We start from the raw sequence: 22566 nt of genomic DNA, 5'->3' as shown, positions 1-22566 counted from the left end.
TCTTAATGGAATTATTTGTAATCTGTATATCACCCCTCTAATCTCTATTTAAGATAGATTAAGGCTAACCCAATAGATAATTCTCTTTTCTTTCTAACACATTTAACAATTAAGACATAAATGCAGTCAGAACAAATTGATAATTGCATGAAAGAATTAAACCGACACAAACCTGAAGAACACCAACAAGTGGTGATGAGGGCACATCTCCAAAAATAAGGATGGAGACAGTAGACATGGCCATCGAGAGTGGTCTCAAACTGGGTTTGACACAATGACGGCACACATAGTTCACAGGAGCCTGCACACGCAGGACCAGCAAAAGTCCATCAAGCAGGAGCATGTAATATGTATACTACTTGCTCCTCGAACAGCAAATCATTAGAGACAATCACACAGCCAAACCTTCTTCCTACTTTAGTGCCCTGAAATAATTTGTGAATCTAGAACATATGTATTTCAAATTGAAATTTACAGAATATGATCAAATTTAACTCTATATCATATACATGCACATGGTGATGTCTCCGAAACATAGCCAGAAATACCATTCTTAGGTTTTTAAGGGTGAGGTTTTCCTCAGGTAGAAATTATTTTTTTGGGGAAAATTTTGGCGTTTGTTTTCAAAAAACGGAAAAAAAATCTCAAAATTAAGTAAAAATACAGTCAATGAGAAACCAATAAAAAAACATAAAAGTAGACAAAATCATAAAAATGGGGCCCTAGTGATGATAAAAATGACGAAAAATGGTTTAATTTAAGTTTGAAGTTTCAACCAAGGGCAGAGCAGTCAAGGGACCATGGCCAGCCTCAGATTTTCAGAAAAAAAAATTCTTCTTGTATTTTTCAAAAATTTTAAATTAGTCTATATGAAAGTTTTGAAAAATTATGCTTTGGTCTCTGTCAAAACTTTGAAACTATAGTTCCCCCACCCCACCCAACAAAAAAAAAAAAAAGGAAAACCTTCTAGCTCCACCCCTATAGACAACGACAACTAGAACTAAAATTTGACCATCATAATATCATGAAGGATATCCAATATACCAAAGTAGAAGTCACAAATGAAAAGTAGAAAAAATGGAACTGGCAAATACACGACTACAATCAAGATGAAAATTAGAAAATGGAGACTGAAAAAAAAAAAAGAACTGGCAGGTAAAGACCATAATTTGATGGCAACAATGCCTTTTTTGTAAATAACTTCAATGATGGGAATAAAAACGAAAAAAAAGGTAAAACAGTTGCGATAATTGCGTGTTAAATATATGTTTGTGTTTTCTTTATAGAGACACTTTTTTTTTTTTACTTTTTTCACCTTTTTAACGTTAATATTACATTTTTTGACATCTATGGTTATATTCTGAAGATAAACCAGCTTAGAAAAATCCTACTGTCCACAGTCAAGAAAAAGTTTGGGAGCGCATCACACTGTAAATTCTCTAATGGATCAGAAACAAAAGGAGAAAATGAAAAATTCAAAAGCTTGAAATTCCTAATGCCACCACAAAATGCTAAAACATAAAGAAGACATTAAAAATTTTTGAACAGAAAGCAAGAGAAGCTAGAATGCTTGAAGAGTACAAGAGACATGTCAACATATGCTGTATCGCAGTGTCAGCCTAAGGGCTAGCACAATTCACTACTTATCAAGAGATCATGGTCATTAAGCCGTATATACCCACATTGCATGATATGATAGTTTCTCATATGAGATATCCACTAATTTGGCATTCAAAGTTAACACAAAGTTGTTCATACAATTAAAAAAAAGTGTACAAGATATGAAGCAACATTTTTCCTAAGTGCAGTAGCACATGGCGTTAAAATTGCATATACCATAAACCAAAGGAAAGAAAGACATAATCCCTATCAAGCAAGCAAGAGAGAAGAGACCTGTGTTGCAAAAACAAGCAACTCGCCAATTGAGAAAAGGATCACAAAACCATATAACTTGGGTGACAAGAAAGCACAAAAGCAAAATACAGCTCCAAATAAAGTTGCACCAGAGAGAAGCTGCAAAAAGAAATAAATTGTTAAAATACCTGCATAGGCAGCAATGCTGCGACATTTTAATACAGGATCCATAAGTCAGCATGATCCAAACAACATATCAAGCAGGCAAGAGAGAAGAGACCTGTGTTGCAAAAACAAGCAACTCGCCAATTGAGAAAAGGATCACAAAACCATATAACTTGGGTGACAAGAAAGAACAAAAGCAAAATACAGCTCCAAATAAAGTTGCACCAGAGAGAAGCTGCAAAAAGAAATAAATTGTTAAAATACCTGCATAGGCAACAATGCTGCGACATTGTAATACAGGATCCATAAGTCAGCATGATCCAAACAACTTCACAAAAAAGTGACAACATTACTTTGAAATTTATATAAATTCATTAAGCCTAAATATTAAGCATTAAGTTTGTAATGAAAAAACTTCTACAGAAAGTTTAAAAAAAAATTATGTTACAAAATTAGGGCTTTCATTATAAGAGACCATCACTATGTCTATCCTCCAAACCAAAGAATTGTAATTTTAAGACTGTTAAATGGTTTCAAGACTCCAAGGAATAAGTCATATAGAATACAAACTTATTCATTTTGATACCCACTTAAGCATTGAGAGCAATTGAAGTGGTCAATTTCAATGATTTAAAATGAAAATGTGCAAGTTGCAGGTAGCATAAGCTTGTTATTACATTATGTTTATGCAATTCATGTTTTATCTTTTTCGAATTTAATATGTTTAGCATAAAAAATTAAGATTGTGATTTTTTTAAATTAACATACATTGAATATCTAAGTTTGCACCTTTGAGCCATACGAAGATATTGGCTTGGATGTTTCGATCTTTATTTTATTTTATTAAATTTTATACTTTACACTTTAAAGACATAATAAATTACCTTCATTTTCATATATAGACATGTCACACAAGTGTAGGGTTTAAGTACAGTTTTCAAAAAAATTGGGTGTGGGTTAGGTGAGAGTAGTCACACACGGGTATGGGGCATTTAAAAAAAATGGGTGCAAGGACATGGCCATACACACACCCAGAATATTATGCATACATACATACATACATACATACATACATATATATGTATGTATATATGTATGTATGTATAACAATAACAAGGTGCCCCCAATATAAGTCTTACTTATGGTTATGGGGAAATTAAAAAAGATTCAACTCCATGCAGTTTTCCATTGTGCATGAATATTTCAAGATAAATGAACATGCTAAATAAATTTAAGTTCCCAAGAAATTAATTAGACACAAGCCAATTAAGCTGCTCTCTCTCTCTCACTCAACCTACAAAGGGTGCAAATTCCATTAAAAGATGTTTATCTTTTCAGAAATGTGATTAATTGGATGACTTGAAATCTTGAATTCATGCAGGTCTCTCTCTTCCTATGTAGAGTATATGAGTATTAAGAGGCATTAAGGGGATGTTTGATGGCCTGGAAATATCGAATTGGAAATATATTTCTGAAAATATACTTTCTGGAAAAAAGGAATGGGAAAAATATTTCTGATTCCTATTTTGATGTGTGTGTGATGACTGAGAAATATATTTCTGTGTTTGATGATAAGGAAATATATTTTTCACATTTTCAGAAAATTAATTCTTAGTTTGATAATAAGGAAACATTTTTCCACATTTTCTAGAAGAGGAAGATTGATATAGCACATAAACAACAATAACCAGGAAAAGCGTAGACGCATGTGGTAAATTTCAAACTTTACAAGTGGTAAACTTTTAAAACACAATATGATAGGTTTTACTTGCAGCCACGTTTTCTTAATAAGAGTCATACTTTTCATTATGCCCAAAAGCAATGGAAGAAGTGTGAGTGTCATCTCCTTTCCTGTAAATTTTAGTCACGTGCACCCTTCATCCACTACAAACAGTGGTCTTATATGTAATTCAAAAAAACTTGATTAATTAAACCAATTATCGTCCAATCAGGAGGTTAAATGATTAGAGGTGATTTTTGGAACCTCAGAATGTTGGCTCTCACAAAGGACTAACCCTTGAGACCAAATTTACAGCTGACAAGCCCCACATTTGAGAAAACAACATAAAATATACATTATTCAACAAAGTAACCCAACCATAGAAGGCTATGCCCGAAGTTGTAACAAGATATTCAGTAAAATACACCAACAGTAGTCGGTAAAGTATACCAACAATAGGAACAACACAAAGAGAAGAAGGCTGCCTTGTGCAACAGAAGATGCAGAAACAAAGGGAGCACTATGAGAAAGCAGGCACGCAGGATGAAGTAAACCAGTTTACTTGAGCTTTTTGCGATGGAGTAACACGGCAACAAACAGCAGTTCTTGATAAAACAGCCAATTCAGCAAACGATGCACATCTATGCTTGTGTAATCTCCAAAGCCCAACCATCAATAACAAAAGCAACATCCTGGATGCAAAAACCACCAATTCTAACTCCTTTTAGAGAACTCAAAGTATCCACTGGCACTTTTAACTGGACAAAATTATACCATTTTCTATTGTGTGCCTAGTGACAATACATTAGCAGCAAAATGATACTTCAAAGTATTCGGATATCTATGAGTTACAGATAAGGTAGTGATACCCTGAGAGGGAGAAAAAAAAACTTGGTGAATTTGACAACATGAAAACAGATTTGAAATGGCTCCTCACATTCATAAATTTTGTATTATACAATTTATGCAATTACTTGAGATATAAAATGACAAAGTTTGCACCTTAGGCTCTGAGGTGCTTATTCACATTGTAAGCAACACCCTTTCCAAGCTCCTTGCAACTTCATCTTCTGTCCTCCCATTTATTAACAAAAGCTGTCCTTTTGGCTCGGCAAGATCTAACTGACATAAGTTCTACTACCATTTGATAGCTTATGCATGACTAAGTAGTTTCTAATAGAAAGCGCAAGAAATAAGCAAGATCATGTCCAACAGAAACAACATCAGTAAGTTTATCAAAAGGAACAATACTATTAGATCTGGATGCCAGCAGTTTTCCTATTAGCTTTCTCACGTATGCCAACACCATCTGTGCAGGCCTGAGTCTCCATCAACAGCATCACAAAACAAGATCAAGGGCATCTTCCCTTCATCCACATACTGAAGATCTTGCATGTAGGAAGAAAAGAGAACTAAGACCACATTCTGATCACATCCACATACAGTTTGCACACAAAAGAAAGTTATCAAATGCCAAAAAGAGAAAACATTTCAGCTCTTTGTGACGATCTGCCTTGATGAGACAAAGTGACCTGGGCTAGTGAGAAAAGAAGAATGAAGCATGACTAACCAGGAGAAATTAGGTTGCAAGAGAGCGCTATCCGAATGGCTGTATTTTGTTTATCACCAGTAAGCATCCAAAAGTTGATTCCAGCCTTCCGAAGCAGATCGGTTGTTTCAGGAACACCTTCCTGCAATGACATCCAAAAGAAAATGAAGACAATCTACTAAAGTCAAACCAAAAGGAAAGCTCTCGCATGAAACGATACCCCCCAGAGAAGGAAAAAGAGAATCACCTGCAGACGGTCTTCTATAGCAGCAACTCCAAGAACCTCAAGACTGTGTTCCAAACGTTGGCAAACTTCAGCACTTCTCCACTAAAGGGAATGATTTGCATGCATTGACAAACTTTACATCTTCATTATACGACTCAAATATTTCACCAAAGACAGAGTTCAGTCAGAAAGAATCACTTGAATAGAAACCATAAAGTAGAGAAAAATCAAGATCTCAAAACTAAACAGCTCACCTCCCTGTCAACTAGAGAAGCATTAGCCTCTTCAAACAACACAGACCATTCTCTATATTCATCTTCTGATAATTCTCGCCATGCCAAGCAAAGGGTTCGCAACACCAAAAGCTGACCACCGATTCCAAAAAAACAACAAAACCCTAAATCTTCACCATTCATGTTCAAACACTAACCTTTCGACAAAAACCTTGCAAATCTGCTCACAGAGGAACAATCGAGAGAGGAAGAGACGGAGGGCTTCTTCTTCAGCAAGGGCGAGAGAGACGACGAGGGGAGAAGGAGACTCTGAGGGTGAGAGAGAGATGATGAAGGGAGAAGGAGACTCAGAGGGTGAGAAAGACAACGAGCAGCAAGCAGGAGGAGGTAAGGCTGCACAAGAGTCGAGCTCAAAACATCAGCTCGACTCGAGCGACTGCCTTCCAGCTTGAGCTCGACTCGAGCGGCTTGTTTAGATTGTTTATTATCGGTAATGCTTTCCTTTTTAGCTGCATTCGAAGGCTAGCAGACGACGTGGAGATTACCTTTTTCGCTGCATTCGAGGGCTGGCAGATGACGTGGGGAGGAAGAAAAGGGCGCGTTGGGAAAAGAGAGAAAAAGGAAGTGGGGAGGAAGAAAAGGGCGTGTTGGATGCTACTAGTTTAATTACAGAAGTTGAAAAATAAACAATTCCTAAAATGTGGTTGCTTGAAAGGGCAACCCTGTGTCAATTTAGATCTTTGACTTGTGCTCCAACTCCTCCACTGAATGCATCCGCCCTTACATTTCTCCAAAAGTGCCTGCGGCTGCAATGACCAACTTGAAAAAAATGAGAAAATAACCAAAATCCTAACTTGAAATCTATGTTCTCTAAATTAACTGGACCTAAATATAAACAAATTTGAAAGACCGTGAAAGAAACCTACACGACTCTGACTTAAGCTGTCATATCACACTCAAAATCCTAACTCAATCCAGGAAAAAGTTAGACCAATTGAAACTTGTTTGGTTTCTACAAGCAATCTAATTTCTGCACATATATGTAAATTTCTCTAGCAAAAATTCTTTGTTTTCGACATCAACTTTGCAACCACTGGGTCAGATCAGATTCCCTACAATAAAATAAACTAAACCCAAGGGATAAGTCTTGGGAAGCAAAACAAATCAATCATCAAATGTTAAAGTCACCCAAACATCCACAGTTTTGGAATAGAATTATGCAACAATCTCTGCAATTGTAGGAGATTTTCGGTGTAAAGGGTGTGGTTTTGAGCTCTCGGGAAATGTACATGCATAACACTTGGCTTCCTACCAATTATGACAAGCTAACAAACAAAAAACACAAACAAACAATGACGGGATTTACCTGTCTTTGTGCAAACTTTTGCAGCTAGCATTAGTTTCTGTTTCAGCAAAAAATTTATGTAAACTCACTCAAATCAAATTGGATGCCACAACTTTGTTGGGAACTCAAATAAAAACTTGATTTTGAAGTACAAGATCAAACTCTCGTGCAACATGAATCGGCTTTTCCAAAACCACTGTACACCCACAAGAACACTGATGAGTTGGGCTTTTAAACTTCGACATCAGCTGCATGAATCAGAAGACACTGACAATGTAAAAACAAAAAAAAGACACTAATGATAAAAAAGTTAAAAGCTAACGACTCTTTAAAACCCTTTCCTAAGCAAACCTTAAAAGAGAAATCAACAAAAATACTGCCTAGCCTTCACAAGAAAACAAATTGTGATGGGAACATGGAAAGGGGAAGATGGAAAATTTATTACACTCAGCATGAGTGGAATATGTTTGAGGGGTTTCGTCTATTCTACGAATGGACTAGCGGTTTGATAATAAAAAGGACAACATTTTTCAAAAATAGAGGGGCTGGGAGTTCCTCATATGCCATGAAGTCAGGAAACATTACAAGAGATGTCACGTGTTTACTTTTAAATAGTTTACAAATCATCAATTTAAATTACAAGCAAAACGTGCTCGTGTTGTGTAGTTGATATGCCTTTCATTTATCCTCAATACCGTACAAGCATCGGGATTCATTTCGCATCAATGTTGTTGAATCTCTAGAAGGGAAGCCTTTAGATTTTCAAAAAATGAACACAAAGTAATCATCCTCAACCTCTTAGAAAATAAAAAAGAAGAGCATATATTGTCCCAAGGATCACACATCCATGAAAGATTGACGCATTTCAATTCCTTCGAGTTCAGCCTTCATGCCATTTATCTCTTGACAGACACCTTTTTTGTTTTTCTTTGTTTTGCTTTTTTTTTTTCTTTTCTACATTTGGCTTTTGGCCTTTTCATTTTTTCTTGCTTTTCATTTTCTTTTTCAGGCTGACCTTCACCTTTGAGGGAATACCTCGCCACCCCAAAGGCTACTACGAAGCTCCACCGCTTTGGTGGTCAAGTGTAGTTTTGTCACATATCAAACCGCTTCACCTTGCGGGTTTTCAACATGCTAAAAGTTCATAAGTCATTATCTTCGCGGCATAGACATAAATTACCTATATGCCTACCCGGTACTCTTGATTATTAACCCAGAGGAATAACTACACAAGCCCCGAGCCCATCTCTCAGCTCTTATTTTGCTACCTGCCAATATTTTATAAGGCATTATGACTTCTCTCTTAGGATATTTTTCTACTAAACCCTTACATACACTTGATCACTAGAGCCAATAGCATCTCCTAGTCTAATGATAGTTGCTTTGAAAAGGTTCTTGTGAAGTGGTTAGTTTCTCTGCATAGCTCTCTCTCAGCACATGATGGAGCTGTTACTCATGAGTAGGTCGCACTTTATTTTCTTTTGTTTTCTGGTGCCTTACCAAATCCCTTGAATAGCAAGGCAATAACCAAATTAAGATGGAATATATATATATATATATATATATATATATATATATATATATATATATATATATATATATATATATATATATATATTGTACATTTACTATGTGTATACGTATACGTTATGATATTATATGGTATATAGAATATTATGTATTATATACATATATAATATATCATGCATTATATATAGGTAATACATATGTTATGAATTTTGCAATGTATGTTATAACATACGTTATAACTGTTGATGTGCTTCAGTTTACGGGTCTGGGTCTGGACCCAATCCAGTCTGTGTTCTTGATTAGACACTACTTATATCTTTGAAGAGAGAGAGTGTCTGGCTGCTAGTGGGCGTCAGACCTCCTCTATCGTGGTTTTTTCCCTCTAGTTGAGGGGTTTTCCACGTTAAATTTGTGCTCGGTGACTATTTTATTTTTTTTGTGTGTCAACATGGTATCAGAGCCGACGAGTTTTTGAAATTTTTTGGTCGTGCTCGTGTTGCTTGTTCGTGGGTTTGTTTTTTATTGTTGTCATTGTCTTGACGCCCGTCGCTTTGTCCGTTCACCCCATCGCCCATGAGCAACGTCGCCCAACGAGCAAGTTACCTGTGGAGTCTATTGCAAGAGGACTGCGAGGGATATGTGGGTTATCTTAGAACAAATGTATGGCCAGAAGAAAAAGATTGTTTGAGTGTGTATCAACTGATGAAAGATGTCTATGCACTACGACAAGGGGATATCTCTGTAGCAGACTTTTATGCAGCTTTGAAATCCAAATGGGAGGAACTTGACTACTATTTTGATGATACTTGGTATTGCCCCCAAGAACAGGTACGTCATGTAGCCAAAGTGTCACACCCCAACCTTTTGACCCTCAAACGAATTTTTTTTCTAAACATAAAGCATTGAGGTGCGACTACACAACAATTCAAAAAAAGACGGAGCTATGTCATTTGAAACCATGGGGGAAACTTTCATTTATATAACAATTTCAATTCATACAAAATCACATCTATGTGTATGACAAAAATGCCTCAAACCACAACTTTGATGTCAAACAAAAATAAGACATCAAAGAGACCAAACAATGACGCGCCGACACTACCAAAGACCCAAAACCTCCACAATAAGATGTGAGTGAAGCCATCTGATCAACTTGCTGCCTCGGGTCCGCCAAAACCTAAAAAAAGAAACAACTGAAGGTTTAGCCTTCACTGTATGACAACAAGCCAGGAAAATCCCAAACCCTCTTAGGTAGCGCTCAAATATGAGAATATACAATCATAAAACAAATCATCATCATGTCGTGTTAGGGCATAGTCACATCATTTGCCAAGAAAGCCCTTAATATAGACCACGACATGTAAATGTCACTCAATAAACATAGTAACATGTTTTCAATTCACATGCAAGGCACGAATAAACATGTCATTTCATTCATATCATTCACATGCACATCAATCATATACATTTCATTTATATACCTTTTATTTCATTAACTTCAGTGAATTGACAGTTCCCGTGGGTGCAAACAGAGGTACGTGCACACCGCGGGCGGTCCATAGCCGAGAGACAACCCCCGTGGTGGCCCAGAACAGTATGGATCCATTCACCCATTGCAGCGGTAGAGCACTCATCCATGGATGTGTGAATTCCAAGGAGAGATACTCAGCCTTCCCTAGGACACCCAGGTTGGGAAGGTGGGAGCCCAACGCTCCAAGCACATCATACAACAGTACCCTGGGGCCTTGCACTGTCTGCGCTCCCACCCAAAAAGCCGAGTATTACATCCTACCCTCCTTAAAGAAAATTTTGTCCTCGAAATTTAGATCATAACTCAGTGCAAGAACAATGCAAAAACAGACGAAGATACTTCTTTCTCATATCCTCCTCAAGTTCCCATGTGCTCTCCTTCAACCCATGGTATTGCCATTCTACTTTCACTAAGGGGATTCTCTTCGTGCGAAGCACTTGCTCTCTTTGATCCACAATTCTAATAGGTTTTTCTTCCATTGTCAAATCATCTTGCACTTGAATACCTTGAAAGTCAATCACATGTGTAGGATCGGGTATGTACTTCCGAAGCATGGAAACATGGAAAATATCATGAACATGACTCAAGTTAGGTGGTAGTGCCAATCTGTATGCCACCTCTCCGATCCTTTCAAATATCTCAAACGGTCCAATAAACCTCAGACTCAACTTTCCCTTAACACCAAATCGAAAAACACCTTTAGTATGTGAAATCTTTGAAAACACATGATCACCAACGTCGAAAGTCAACTCTCTACGTCGAATGTCGGCATAGATTTTATGTCTACTCTGAGCAGTCAACAACTTCTTCCTTCTTAATTGCACTTGGTCGGTGTAGTATTGCAATACTAAAGGGTTCTCGATTTTCCCATCACTCAATTCAGTCCAACAAACTGGCGATCTGCATGATATTTCATACAAAGCCTCAAAAGGTGTCATCCCGATACTAGAGTGGTAACTATTATTATATGCAAATTCTACCAATTTTACATGTTTATCTCATTATCCTTTCCAGTCTAAAACACAAGCACGCAACATGTCCTCTAAGGCCTGAATGGTCCTCTCAGATTGCCCATCAGTTTGGGAGTGGAATATTTTGTTTAGCTTAAGCTTAGTACCCAATGCCTTTTGCAATTGCCCCCAAAAAATAGAGGTAAAACGTGGATCTCGATCCGCAATGATAGATTTTGGCACTCCATACAATCTCACTATCTTACCAATATATAACTCTGCGAGACTTTCTAAAGACTGACTGATTCTTATTGGTAGAAAATGACCGGATTTCGTAAGTCGATCAACAATCACCCATATGGCATCATGTTGTCTTCTGGTGTGAGGCGAACTAACCACAAAATCCATCGTAATGTCTTCCCATTTCCACACGTGGATATCAATTCTTTGCAACAAGCATCCTGGCCATTGATGGTCTGCTTTGACCCGCTGGTAAACTAAACACTTTGCTACATATTATGTAATTTCACGCTTCATTCCAGGCCACCAAAAATCCCTTCTCATATTTTGAAACATCTTTATACTGCCAAGGTGTATAGAAAACTTGGATTTGTGAGCTTCATCAAGCAACTGATGCTTCACCTCTACATCTATAGAGACCCACAATCTGTGTAGAAACCGCAATGAACCATCTTCATCTTGATACCAAGAAGAATTTGCCTCTTTGCTTTCTTCCATGTTCTTAGCAAAATCTGGATCTTCCTTTTGCTTCAATATAAACTCTTCCATCAAAGGATGTCGTATCACGACAGTCATCGTTGTTTTGTTCTCGTCACAAAGGTGAGGTTGCCAAGCTATCACATGTTGCAACAATGTCCAAGAACGAGTCAACATACTGCACATTGTTGCCTTAGCATGCCTGCTCAAAGCATCAGACACCACATTTCCCTTGCCTGGATGATATGATATGGTGAAATCATAATCCTTTAAGTACTCAATCCATCTTCTTTGCCTCAGATTTAGATTCTTTTGGGAAAATATATACTTCAGTGACTTGTGATCTGTAAACACCTCAAACATTGCTCCATAGAGATAGTGTCTCCATATTTTCAGTGCAAACACAACCGCTCCCAACTCCAAATCATGAGTGAGATAGTGTTGCTCAAGTACCTTCAACTGCCTTGATGCATAAGTCCATGCACGGCCATGTTGCATCAATACACATCCATAACCGATTCCCAATGCATCAGTGTATACTATAAAACCACAATAACCTAAAAAGTTTCTAACCGCAGTTGCATTGCACGGCGTCTTTCAGCCTTGTACAACCGACACCTTAGCCGGATCAACGGAAATTTCATCCTTCTAGATCACATGATCAAGGAAGTTTACCCTCTCTAGCCAAATTTCACATTTTGAGTATTTGGCGTATAACTTATGCTTGTGCAAAAGACCCAACCTCTGTCACCAGGGTGCGTCTGTTGGGCCACTGCACTCGTGTCGACAGATGTGGGTGCGGATACGGGTGCGACCCAGATTCGCACCCCAGAAGCACCCGATCGAAGTTACAGTAAGTGGCTTTTCGTGGCTCTTTCCTTCTTCTTCCTTGCTGCCTACTCCAACATCCTCTCATTCACCATCGAAATCGTCAATCCAGACCTCATTTCCAGCTTCCTCCCGCCTCCCCCACGAGATCTGTCATTCTACAAAGAGAGAAAGAGACCCTCATTTCCAGCTTCTTCCACCCCACGGGCTTCCAATTCTCCTCCCGCCTTCCCCACATCAAAATTAAAACTGATGGTTTTAATGTTGTAGAACGATTTTCTGCCTATTCTGGTCCAGGAGTATCTTACAAAGAATATCCCAAATTATTTAATTTGATAATTGGGTTATCATGTTATGTCCTTAAAAGACAAGAAGATCTTGAAACAAAATATAATAGGATTCTACAAGAACTACAAAAACCTAAATCTAGCTCGGAACTTGACAATCTTATCAAAAAATTTGATAAAAAAAAGTTAGATTCTGACCTATCTAGAAAAACTATTACATGTAATATATTTGTATAATCTGCATATTAACATGTGTACTATATATATATATATATATATACATATTACCATATGTATCCTTAAATATTGTATAGTATAGCATTTATGTTATACTATATAGGTATATATAACATGTATATAGTATCTACTGCTAGATATATATACATAATATGTATAACTTATATATATATATATATATATAATATACATGTATGTTATATTATATAACATACATGTATATAGGTATATGTACTGTATAATGTATATTTTATATATTTTTTACAAATGTTATAAAACTTAAACGTGCAGAAATATGTATATCTTTGCATATATCTTTGTATACATATGTATTTTTGAAATAATATCTATATATACATATATATATATATTGACATAAATATATATTGTATATACATAATGTACAAACATATATGTGTTACATATGTGTATCATATATATGTATAACATGTTATGTATACATGTGTTTATGTTATATATATTTCTATGTGCATTTATCATGTATACAAATATGCTATATGTGCACATATATATAACATATATAATTATGTATTATATGTTACATATACAAAACATGCATTATATCTGTCATATATAATACATACATACATTTACGTATTATACACGACATATGTGTACATACATGTTATACATAATATATCAAATATATATTGTATATTATATATATGTTATATATGTAAATGGGAGCGAGTGAAACTTCACCCGCTCGAAAGTCCGAGCTCGCAGCTCGGACTTTCGAGTGGGTGAAGTTTCACCCGCTCGACACGTTTGCCTTTTCACCCCTCTTCCTCCCGCTCGACACGTTTGCTTCTTCACCCTTCTTCCTCCCTCCGCTGCTCCTCCTCCCTCGCCGTCGCCTTCTCACCTTCGCACCAGAGGCGTCTGCCGGTTCCCTTTCTCCCTTTATCTATTGCTCGCAGCTCCGCTCCTCCGCTGGTTCGCCAACGCCACAGTCGCCGCTCTCAAGTAACGGTTTCTCCTTTTTTCTTGCTCTGTCCCTTTCAGAAACACCCAAATCGATTTGTTCTCTATTTTTACACATTGTTGTCGTTGTCTCTCTTTCTCTCTTGTTGTTGCTTCTATTGCTCTTGTTGCCTGTAGATTCCATAGTTTATAGAGAGAAGGAAGGGGACGGTAGGTTGAGCTACGCGGGAGAAATCTGTCTATCTCTCTCTCTCTCTTTCTCTGTTGTTGAGGTCCAGATTTCTTAGACGTTTCGTGTTTTGCTTAATAGTTCAAGATTTAGTTCTTCGCTGACCTTTATCTACAGTCAGGAATTCGAAGAATTTTCTGTTTAGTCCGTGTTTTTTTTTGGATCTCCAGTAAAGTATTTGCTGGAGGGTTTTCGGTACTGAACGATCTCTTTTCAGGGTTTACTGAATTGAGGCTTTGTTATAGGAGGCGGAGTTGAGATTAGTGTGTTGAGTGTTCGTAAATTTATATTCCATTTTGCTGCTTTTAGAGGAGTGTGGCTTGATCTTGTTTGGATTTGCGGTTGCTGCTTTCGTTTGAATTTTTTGGTGAATTTTAAAGTTGCTTCTATCAAATTTAGTGTTTTAGCTCTTTGAAGAAATTCAACACCAATTCTGTTAATTTTGTGCCTCGGTGTCTCTTGCTCGTGAGTTTCTAAGTCTGGTTTGGAAAGAAACTCAATCAAATACCATGAAGTTTGTGTCCCGTTGCTTCTTTCTTCAAAATTTATGAGTTTGATCAGATATTGTAAATTTCTCTGATTCCGTCTAGGTTAGAAATTGTTCTTTAGCTGACTATGTTTTTCGTTTCTTTGTCGAGAGCATCTGTTTTGACGTCCTTTAGTTTCTATCCAAATTCATTTAGGTTTTGCCTACCTGTCACTTGTTTCTTATCTTTTGCATGATATCTAATTCATTTAGGTTTTGCCTTCCTATTCATGCCCTTCGCAGCTCCTGCTCCGTCCTGCCTTCTCACCGTCTTACCACAGTACCACAGTAGAACGAGCTCGCCTCTCCGCTGCGCCGTCGCCTCTCTGCTCCTCCACTGGTATGCTTTCTCCCTTTCTCTCTCTCATGCCTTCCCTTTCTCCCTTTCTCTCTTGCCCTAAGTTCTTCTAGATTTGGGCGTTTCATTTGCTGAGGAGTCTCTGCGTCCCTCTTTGCCGGCTTGATGTTTTGTTCTGCATAAACATGAAATCTTCGGGAGAAAAACTTGATTTGGGCGTTTCATTTGCTGCCCTCTGTTACTGCCCTCTCCACCGCCAGTTGCTCCTTATGCCAAACAGTTGCATATGTGCCCCTTGTACATATACTAGAGGACAAAATCAAGCATCAACAAGGTAAACTAGTTGAAGCAAATAGACGTGCTAATGCTTCATTTGTTTTTGCTGGTTGGCTACTTAGTATGAATGTCTTACAGCAGAAGAATAAAGAAGGGGCACATATGCACAAACCTATGATGGACACCTCACATGAAAGCATTTCGAAGTGGAACCAGAATAGTGAACTTTCTGAAGCAGTTTTATATATTCAAAGCATGCAAAGACATACAAAGAACCTGGAGAAGGACGTGGAGGATATCTCATTCTTTTGCTTGTCTGTTTACATGAATTCTCAGTGTGATTGATCTCAGGGAACATGCAAATTTGTTATACACATCATTCCTGATATATATTGATCAATGATTTTTTTTATTGTTGTTTTACTTCCCTTTTTCTGAGTCAGACCATGTACCTTGCTTTGTTATTGTCCTCATTCCTTCTAAAATGCTTGTTACATTACAGCTGCCAATTCTTGAGTCAGGCCATGCTACATCCTTCACAGCTGAAAGAAGCAATGAGGCCCAATCTCTACTCATGAAATTTGGGGAAGCACAAGAAACCATGAAAGAGACAGATGATGTGCTCAATGCATTGCTAGATGCCTATGAAGCTGCTAAGCATGAGACTGTAAGGTGGAAGAAACTTGGGGAAGATTTGATGGTGGAGAAGGCTGCCCTGATTCAGCAAGTTCAAGAACTAAAAGATTCCATACAGCTGAAAGAGCATGAGTATGCAAACATAGAGGATCATTTTCAGACGTTCATGTCTGAAGCTAATGATTCACTTTCTTTGTTTGAAACAATGTATATGCATTCTGTTCTGGTTTCATGGCCGACGATATGCTGTTATTTGGTAGTATTGTATACAAATGAAATGAAGTGATAATTTATTGGTAAACATATGTTGGTAGTATCTTACTGAACCTTGGGTTTTATGAATGCATCAAGTTCTGAATCGCTCTATATTCAATTAAGGTTTTTGTTGATTATGCGTGCGTTCTGGATGTGTTTAACTAAATTAATGGTGCGATCCATGAGATGGAAGAGGGGCTTTCTGAGGAACCTTGATGTATTGGTCTTGAATGGATTCTGAACTTTGATTTCGACAGTTTTATGCATTGGTCTTGAATGGATTCTGAACTTTGATTTCAACAGTTTTATGCGTTGCATAATTGATTGCTTATTGTTGTTCAGTGGAATACCTTTTGTTGTGAATGGGAAAGGTGGATAGTCGGAGGCAAATTTTGAACTGTCGATATGATTTGATCTTGATTTCCTGAATGCATAGACAAGAAAGAGCAACCTTTTGATGCCTTCCTTTGTCATCTCCCAAGTCAGATTTGGAGAGGAGAATACACAAAAAAACAACATTTACCATGTTAAATTCTTCATGTGCATCAAACAGGGTTAAATTTACCATGTTAAATTCTTCCTGTGCATCAAACATGGTTAAATTTACCACGGTAAATTCTTTCCACCCATCAAACAGAGCCTCAGATTGGAAGAGGGAGAAATTTCATCCTGTAAATTTTTCCAGAAAAATTTACCATGATAAATTTACCGCCCATCAAACGGGCCCTAAATCATGATTGATTATGTCAAGTTTACACATAACCTGATTTTTCTCCCAGTATTTCTGGGGATTATATATATATATATATATATATATGTATGTGTGTGTGTGTGTGTGTGTTTTATATGTTAATATAATATATACATATATGCTGTATATAATATGTAACATATATATATATATATGTTATATTATATAACATACATGTATATAGGTATATGTACTGTATAATGTATATTTTATATATTTTTTACAAATGTTATAAAACGTAAACGTGCAGAAATATGTATATCTTTGCATATATCTTTGTATACATATGCATTTTTGAAATAATATCTATATATACATATATATATTGACATAAATATATATTGTATATACATAATGTACAAACATATATGTGTTACATATGTGTATCATATATATGTATAACATGTTATGTATACATGTGTTTATGTTATATATATTTCTATGTGCATTTATCATGTATACAAATATGCTATATGTACACATATATATAACATATATAATTATGTATTATATGTTACGTATACAAAACATGCATTATATCTGTCATATATAATACATACATACATTTACGTATTATACAGGACATATGTATACATACATGTTATACATAATATATCAAATATATATTGTATATTATATATATGTTATATATGTATATTTCATATACTCACACACTCACACACACACACACACATATATATATATATATATACACGCATATATATATATATATATATATATATATATATATATATATATATATATATATATATATATATATATATATATATATATATATATATATATATATATATATATATATATATATATATATATATATATATATATATATATATATATATATATATATATATATATATATATATATATATATATATATATATAGATAACATTATAGTGTCAAATAGTGTTACAGTATTATATAGTGTTATATAATGTTATAATGTTATAATATTATATAGTGTTATAGTGTTGTTACGTCACATAATGTTATAAAGTGTTAGATATTGTTATACAATGTTACAGTGTTATACTGCATTATAGTGTTATATGATGTTAGATAGTGTTATAATGTGATATTGGTATAATATTATATAGTGTTATAATGTTATTATGTTATAGTGTTATATAATGTCATATTGTTATATAGTGTTACATTGTGTTATAGTATTATAATAGTTATAGTGTTATATGCAATTATAGTGTTATATTGTGTTATAGTCTTACATAGTGTTACAGTGTTAGAGTATTATAATGTTAGAGTATTATATACTATTATATAGTGTTATATACTCTTATATAGTGTTAAAGTATTAGACAATAATATAGTGTTATATAGTGTCATAGTGTTAAATAGTGTTATATATTATTATAGTGTTATATAGTATTATATACTGTAATAGTGTTATATAATGTTATATATTGTTATAGTGTTATATAATCTTATAGTGTTATATTGGGTTATAATGTTATAGTGTCAGTATCATATATATTGTCATAGTGTTATATAGTATTATATACTGTAATAGTATTATATAGTGTCATAGTGTATGTAACGCTCGGCATTGCGGGTCGGGTCGGGGTCCAGACCCGGACCCGAGCTCCATGCGCAAGAGGAGCCCGATGTCTCTTCTCCCTCACCTTCCTAAGCCGTCTCCCTCTTCTTCGTCTCTCGCGGGTTCGCACAATAGAGAGAAACAAGAGGCAGAATGAGTGGCAGCGACGATGGGGTGAACAATGGCGGCAACAATTGAGGAACTGGCGGAGGTGAAGGGCGACGACACTGCGGTAAACCCCTGTTTTCTCTCCCCCGCTATTCTCTGTGATCTTCCCCTCTATGCCGACACTTCTCTGTTGTCTCCCTCTCTAATCCGAGCTCCCTCCCGACAGCTCTCATGTCCCCTCTCGTCCTCTCGTCTTTTTCCTCGATCATGTCGTCCCTCTCCCTCTTTCCTGCGCACATTGTCCTTCTTCCCTTCTCGCTCTCACATCTCTCTCTGCTCACTCTCTCTCTCTCTCTCTCTGCTCGAACCCCCTCCCTCAACCAAACATTCTCTGCTCTTTTTCTCTCTTGAGCCAGACCTTTCTCCCTCACTCGCTCTCACTCGTCTTCAGTCTCCTGCACAGCTATCGTGGGCCTCTTCTAGCGACAGACCCCTCTCTTAAACCTCTTTTTCGTTGATTCGCACTATATTGATTACCGTTTGGTTGGATTTCAACTAGGAAAGTCAGTCTATAACATTATAACACTATACCATTATAACCCACTATAACATTATAACATTATATAACATTATAACACTATATAACATTATAACACTACATAATGCTATATAACTCTATAATACTATGTAATACTATATAACACAATATAATGCTATAACATTGTGTAACATTATATAATACTATAACTCCATATGACACTATATAACACTCCATGAAAATATTTAGCGCAATATGACACTATATGACACTACATAACACTATATAACATTATATGACACTATATAACACTATAATGCTATAACATTATATAACACAATATCTCACTATAATGATGTAATGTTATATAACACTATATAGCACTATAACACTATAACAATATGTAACATTATATAGCATTATAACACTACAACACTATAATAATATATAACACAATAACACTACGACATTATATAACACTATATAACCTTATATAATACTATATAACCCTATCGAACACTATAACACTATAATGCTATAATATTATATAAGACTATAACGATATATAACACTATAACACTATATAACATTATATAACACTATATAACACCATAGCATAATGACATTATAAAATTCTATATAACACTACAACATTATATAATTCTATATAACATCATAATTATGACATTATATAACTCTATATAACACCACAACACTATGACATTATATAACTCTATATAGCACTATAACACTATATACAACTACAACTCTATAACACTATAAAACTATATAACTCTATATCATTCGAACACTATAACATTGTACGACTATGTAACACTATATAACTCTATAATACTATAACATTATAACCCAATATAACTTTATAACACTATATAACACTTATAACATTATAACACTATATAACATTATAATATTATATAACTCTATAACCTATATAACACACTACATAACACCATATAACACTATATGACATTATATAATACCATAAGACACTATATAGTACTATAACGCTACAACATTATATAACGCTATATAGCACTACAACACTGCAACACTATGGAAATATATAACACTATAACACTACGATATTATATAACATTATAACCCTATTGAACACTATAACACTATAATAGTATATAACACTATACTATAATACTATATAAGATTATAACGCTATATAACACGATAACAACATATAACATTATATAACACTACATAACACTATATAACACTATAACACTATATAACATCATATTACACTATAAAATTATATAACACCATAACACTATAAGACTATATAAACTTTATAGCAATTTGACGCTATAACACAATGACACTGTATAACACTTTATAACACCATATACTATATGACGCTATAACAATATAACATTATATAACAAAATATAGTACTATAACACTATATGCCACTAACACTATAATTGTATATAATCCTTGGAATTCACACATCCATGGACGAGTGCTCTATCGCTGCAACGGGAATGGATCCATATTATTTCAGGCCACCACGGGGGTTGTCTCTCGGTTGTAGGCTACCCGCGGTGTGCATGTACATGTGCTTGCACCCATAGAAACTGTCAATTCACTAAAGTTAATGTAAATGAAAGAATGTGAATGTGAACAAAGCGTATGTGAATGAAGCGAAAATGCATGAAGTGAATGTGATTGTGAAATGTGGTAAGTGAGGCCTTTGAGTGGCCTTCACGTATCGTGACTTATGTGAGGGGCCTTCTTGACAAGTCATGAGACTCTATGCCCAATCACGGCATGATAGTGATTTGCTTTCATATTTGTTATATCTCTTATTTGAGCCCTTACCTTAGAAGTTTAGGGATTTATCTAGCTTGTTACCATACTGCGAAGGCTAAGCCTTCAGTTGTTTCTTTTTTCAGGTTTTGGCGGACCCGACGCAGCAGGTTGATCATATGGCTTCATTCACATCCTACTGGAGAGGTTTTGGGTCTTTTGTAGTGCGGACGCATCTTGTTTTAGTCTTATTGATGTCTTGTTTTTGTTAGACATCAACGTCATGGTTTTGGGACATTTTTGTCATGTGTTATTGAGAAATGCGAAGAATTTTTATATGAATGAAATTGATTATATAATGGGAAGTTGCCCCATTGTTTTGAATTGCATGGCTCATTTTCTTTTGAATTGTTGTGTCGTCGCACCTCAATGTTTTATATTTAGAAAAAAAAATTATTTGAGGGTCAAAAGGTTGGGGTGTGACAGTTAATGTAAATGAAAAGAATATGAATGAAGTGAATGAAAATGATATGTTTATGCATGAGTGGCATGTGACTTGTGAGAGTGTTATTGTGGCTATCAAATGGTTTTTACATGCCGTGGTATATGTGAGAAGCTTTCACGTTAAGTCATGGAAATGTATGCTCTACCACGACATGATAGTGGTTTGCTTGTGTAATTGTTATTTTCCAGATTTGAGCCCTTACCTTGGAGGGTTAGAGAGTTATCTGGCTTGTTGTCATAATGTGAAGGCTAAACTTTCTATTGTTTTTATTTTTCAGGTTTTGGAGGACCCAGGCAGCAGGTTGATCAGATTGTTGAACTCACATCCAATCGAGGAGGTTTTGGGTCAATTGTAGTACCGACACATCTTGTTTGGGTCTTATTGATATCTTGTTTTTGTTAGGCATCAATGTAATAGACATTTTTGTCATATGCGTTATTGAGAAATGTGGAGTAATTTTATAGGAACGAAATTGATTATATAATAGAAAGTTTGCCCCATTGTTTTGAATTGCATGACTCATTTCTTTTTGAATTATTGTGTCGTCGCACTTCAACGTTTATGTTTTAACAAAAAAAATGCTTATTTGAGTGTCAAAATGGTTGGGGTGTGGCACCAAACCATGTTTGGACTGATGTGGGAAAAAAACTTTTTTTTTTCATATTGGTGTCTTTAACTATCAACACATTTATATATATTGTTGCCCTTGAAGGGAAACAAATTGTTGGTTATACACTTGAAGGGAAGCAAATTGTTGGTTATACACTTTCACTGTTATCACATGCAATGCGCCTCCCCCCTTAAAGGTATGTGAGTTACAGAATTAATGTCTCTCCACCCAAAATTTCTGGTTTCATCATTATAATAGACTATATGGAGCCATAAAGGTGCCATATTAGTGAAATTTGCTTCTTTGTTGCTATGTTTCCCATGTCTCCTTCAACAATTCAACCATAATATATTTG

General features: G+C 35.6%; 1 protein-coding gene across 1 annotated transcript; it reads right to left on the bottom strand.

Moving 5' to 3' along the window:
* Positions 1-19: 19 nt before the first annotated feature.
* Positions 20-2909, bottom strand: LOC126409881 (probable sphingolipid transporter spinster homolog 3). The gene is made up of 4 exons (XM_050076590.1): positions 2904-2909; positions 2135-2254; positions 1894-2013; positions 20-301 (listed from the first exon to the last, which is right to left on the bottom strand). The coding sequence occupies exons 1-4, from the start codon at positions 2907-2909 to the stop codon at positions 110-112; spliced, it is 438 nt and encodes a 145-aa protein (XP_049932547.1). The 3' UTR covers positions 20-109.
* Positions 2910-22566: the final 19657 nt, after the last annotated feature.

The sequence above is a fragment of the Nymphaea colorata genome, chromosome 3, assembly GCF_008831285.2.
Source record: "Nymphaea colorata isolate Beijing-Zhang1983 chromosome 3, ASM883128v2, whole genome shotgun sequence".
Classification (NCBI taxonomy): domain Eukaryota; kingdom Viridiplantae; phylum Streptophyta; class Magnoliopsida; order Nymphaeales; family Nymphaeaceae; genus Nymphaea; species Nymphaea colorata.
This window is presented reverse-complemented; position numbering and strand designations above follow the sequence as displayed.